This window comes from Poecilia latipinna, unplaced genomic scaffold (assembly GCF_001443285.1).
Source record: "Poecilia latipinna isolate Pla-1442-1.1 unplaced genomic scaffold, P_latipinna-1.0 Scaffold2045, whole genome shotgun sequence".
NCBI classification, from domain to species: Eukaryota; Metazoa; Chordata; class Actinopteri; order Cyprinodontiformes; family Poeciliidae; genus Poecilia; species Poecilia latipinna.
The window spans coordinates 62881-67166 of NW_015114661.1; the positions used below are offsets into that span (position 1 = coordinate 62881).

Genomic DNA, 4286 nt, shown 5'->3' on the forward strand with positions numbered 1-4286 from the left:
CCCAGTACACAGCCTAATCCCAAAAACACATCTAGTTACTCTTGCAGGACATTTGTTTCTCCTTTAAAGTTCACTTTAAATATTCTCTCTATCAGTCCATAAGTATACATGAATTTCCTCCCAATATAGCAGGTAGGCTGGCTTCTATCATCTGAAAGTCCAACTCATGTTCATTACTGTTGCAGTGACATTTCAACTTTACAATGTGCAATAGCACCATCTTGTGACAAGACTATGTCAGAAACCTAAAGCTAGATGATACATTATCTTTAGTTTCTTTTATCAAAATTGTACCAGGGAGAACATTGCGGTCTGTCCTAGTAGCAAATCTGAAGATTAAATATATTGGGGAAACATACAGGAAGATGTGCAAAAAATATAGCAGGTCAGATATAGCAGATTCCTCAGTAATGATGAGTGCGGACCTGCTGAGAGGTTTTGGAGTGCAGGAGTCGCTTCTGAATACCTTTTTTTGATTCGGTGGTGGCATTTGTCATATTTTATGATTTAGTAAGTAAATTGAAGTAGCAGCCTATCCACAGGTGAGAGGAAACGGTTAGATGAGCTAATCAGGAAGACCGTCTCTGTCATATGATGCCGCCTTAATCTATTGCAGGTGGTGAAAGACAGAAGAACTCTTGATAAAGTACTGAATGTCTTCCACTTCATCCATAAATTTGTTACAGAACTGGAGAGCTCCATCAGATAGTTTCAGCATGTTTTCTTTTTCTTTTTTTTTCACTTAATGTAAACAGTCTGTTGTTTTGAACTTTTATGGTACTAATCCCAGCCAGCATGCCTAGGTGGGCCCCATGTGGGGACAAGGAGGGCAGACTATATGGGTCCCATATGGGTTTGTCCGCAGGTTCCACGATGGCCCCACATGGGTTTGCCCATGTAGGGCCAGAGCCCACATGGGCCCTGCATGGGCCCTATATGGTGGTGGCCCACATGGGTTTTGTCCAATTAGGGCCCATGTAGCACCCATGTGGGCTGTGGCCCTACATGGGCAAACCCATGTGGGGCCATCGTGGAACCCGCGGAAAAACCCATATGGGACCCATATAGTCTGCCCTCCTTGTCCCCACATGGGTCCCACCTAGGCATGCTGGCTGGGAATGACTTTGTATACAGCTTTCTAAATGACTGCACAATATTATTTTTCTTGTATATTTGTCCTAACTGCATTCTATTCTTCTTCTTTTTGTTTCACTGTTTTGTGAATATGGACGCTCCCACTGACGTTATATTAACTTGGTGCTGTGACTCTGGAATTTCTCCACTGTGGGACAATAAAGGATATTTCCATTCCATGCAAAAGTCTAATAGTCCCAGAAGAACACAAGAACAGAACTAATAAAAAGCCTTTTAAGAAAGTTTCTGTAGATGTGTGGTATTAGATTGTTGTTTTTTTTTTCGAGTTATTCGATGTTAACTAGATTTCAGAATATAGTGTTTCTTTGTAGCTTGCATGCGCTGATTCCTATTCTTAACCGGTAGGTGGTGGTATTGCATCAAATTGTTGTTTGCTAACACGGCCATTGCAAAGCAAGAAGAAGCAGGCTCCTCCTCCTCCTTCTCCTCCTCCTCCTCTTGTTGCACAAGAGAAATGGGAGGGATTTGTTACAAAACTTATACACCGTGTGGCGGCAAACAGTTTGCGCCTCCGTCTAGTGTGAATGTTAAAGTCCACAGCTGTGCAATCAGCTTTAACAGCTGGGATTTATTCACCCAATTTACTGAGTGTAAGGACATGTCTACCAGACAAACAAAACGTGAAGCTACTATGAAGGTACAGTAACTGTCTGTTTCTCTTTCTTTGTGACTCTTTTTATGTGATGAACTTTTGTGTAACACGTTTCTCTGCTCACCGGTGAACAGTACTTGACTCCAGATACCAATGCAACAGTCCGACGGTCATCTCGGAGGGCTGTCGCCCCTAAACGGCTCGACTTTTCTCCAGACATGGCAGATGAAACGGTGGCGAAAAAAGTAAGTTCAGGCAGGGAATGGTTTAGTCAGTTATGTTGGAAATCTGTTCGGTAATAGGTCCGCATTTTGTCTCGATAGAAAGCAAAAACCAAAAAGGAAATGCCAGAGAAGAAGAGGATAAAGGACGAAGATGAATTGGACCAGACGGTAAGTACACCAAACTTTTTACGTTCATATCAGATGTAATGGGGGACGTATATTCTGTGTGTGAATGTGTGGATGATGTCAATATGGTGTCTTTGCATAACAGAATGATGGAGGGCTGTCTGCATACGAACTGGAGCGCCTTGAGAACATCAAGAAGAACCAGGCTTTTCTGTCCTCCATCAACTTACTCCAGGTAGATCGACTGGTTTGTTGCTGTCTTGTGATAACATTTCCTCTGTTAAATCATGACTTTCACAAGCAAGCTACTGAGTAATAAAAAAGATAAATTTTGAATTTTAAACCTCAAGTGCATCTAAGCCAGATGAAACATGATGCATTACTTTTGAATTCATATCGGTAGTTAAAATGCATAAAATAAAAGGTATTCTTATAGCAAAATAAAGGCAGTTATTGTTGGTAAATATGCAACTCTGGTCCAACATGTCTTTAATATTGAACCCCTGAATCGAGGTGCTTTTCATCTACTTTTATTGAAGATGTCAACAACTTGCCTGCAGCTTTATTTCAGATTCGTTTCACTGTGACAGTTGTAGAGATTGTTCCAGATGTTCTTTTTGACTAGAAATAAAACTGGTGTTTTCTTTTTTCATAAGGCCAGAGAGGATTTGCATCAGACCACACGACCAAAGCCATCGCAGCGAGGTTTGAGGTATGGTCAGCTAAAACTCTGACTGCTCATTTCAGAATTCAACTTTAAATTATTTTCTGGTTGAAAGAAACTTGGGTAAATTTTGGTTTAGTCAGCAATGGTTGCTAAAATGCAAACTTTGTTAAATGGCAGTTTGTCAAAGTTTCATGGCTTTCCAAAGTACTATTCATTTATTTATTTTTTTTTTATGTAAAAATATTCTCTGGCAAGCTTTTGCATTACGTTTTACCAGTCCTAGCTCTTTTTCTTTGTCTCTTATTTTTTTTTACATTTTTAATTTTAACATTTATTTGCAGGCCTCAGTCAGCTGTTAAGGAGGCACTTCCCCCTCGTAAATCCCTACGCCTTCAGAATAAACCAGCAGAGAAGTTGACTCTTCCCAAAGAACCTATTGATTCGCTTCACCCTGATCTGGTATCATGTAATAAATGTTTACTACTGAAATCCCTTCAGTAGTTGTGTATTGCATTCTGGATTTTCTCTTACTTATTTAGTTTTTTCTTCTTCTTCTTCCACTAAAGGCCAGGATATTAAAGAAGCCCAGTGGCGCTCTTCACATGAATCCCATAAATCAGGAAGGGGGTTTCAAGCTGCCACCAGAGCTTCGACAGCTCTGCTCGGAGGTAAGAATTGCATATGTTTCCTTCTTATTGTCCTGATTTAACCTTTTTTGGAATAGAATTATATGTTTTACTCTGATATCAAAACTTTTCTCTTGATTTTCTTTTAAAACTTAAGAAGCAAATGATTTCAGCTTGATATAAAATCTGAAAAGAAAAGTTTTGTCTTGGTTTTTGGTTTGAAACAGTGGCTTTTTTTTAACAGGACTCAAAGGAGGAGCAGATGAAGCTTGATTTAAAAGAGTGAGATTATGTTTAGTTTTTATTTTAAATGTTTAGTGCATTTTTGACAATTTCTCAGGTGACAAAGATGTTCTGCTCCTGGCAGGAAATGATAAATGACTGTAATGTCTGAACACAGGTACATTTCTGCTCTGAAAAGCCTTAAGATGAGGGAAGATGATGTGGTCAAAGTGGTGAAAGATCGCATCTTCTCTGCAGCCTTCCATCCTTGCAGCAGCAGTCTGTTGCTCGCTGCTGGAGACAAGTGGGGAAAAATAGGACTGTGGAATATGGTAAGTTGCCCTTTTGCCTTGGTAAGACGAAGATTTGCAAATGTTTTCTCACCCCTTTAACATTTTGTGAACTTAAATTTTTATGTGTCATAATTTGAAATAAAAGCTGGACTTGCAGCTTTCTTTCAACAACAATTTTCTTCTTGCCAATTTCCCACAAAATCCAGACTTACTACTTGCAGGACTAATTTTAGTACCTACATATTCTCCCAGCTTAGTGGTTGATCATTGCAGCTCCCTATGATTTACCTGAGGTCCTTTGGCTAGTTGTGTGTTTTTTTTTTTTGTTTTTTTTTTTTTTTTTTTTTTAGGCCTTTAAAAAAATGTTTTTTTTTTTTTTTT

The 4286-nt window shown here is 39.2% G+C and overlaps 1 protein-coding gene across 1 annotated transcript in view; it reads left to right on the forward strand.

Moving 5' to 3' along the window:
• The first annotated feature begins 1523 nt into the window (after window positions 1-1523).
• Window positions 1524-4286, forward strand: part of wdr76 (WD repeat domain 76) — an 8971-nt gene continuing 6208 nt past the window's right edge. The window contains exons 1-9 of the mRNA XM_015016650.1: window positions 1524-1792; window positions 1882-1992; window positions 2071-2139; window positions 2243-2332; window positions 2754-2809; window positions 3106-3223; window positions 3331-3432; window positions 3635-3672; window positions 3791-3944. Coding sequence (XP_014872136.1) covers window positions 1610-1792; window positions 1882-1992; window positions 2071-2139; window positions 2243-2332; window positions 2754-2809; window positions 3106-3223; window positions 3331-3432; window positions 3635-3672; window positions 3791-3944 — 921 coding nt within the window. The 5' untranslated portion in view covers window positions 1524-1609. The remainder of the gene's footprint in view (window positions 1793-1881; window positions 1993-2070; window positions 2140-2242; window positions 2333-2753; window positions 2810-3105; window positions 3224-3330; window positions 3433-3634; window positions 3673-3790; window positions 3945-4286) is intronic.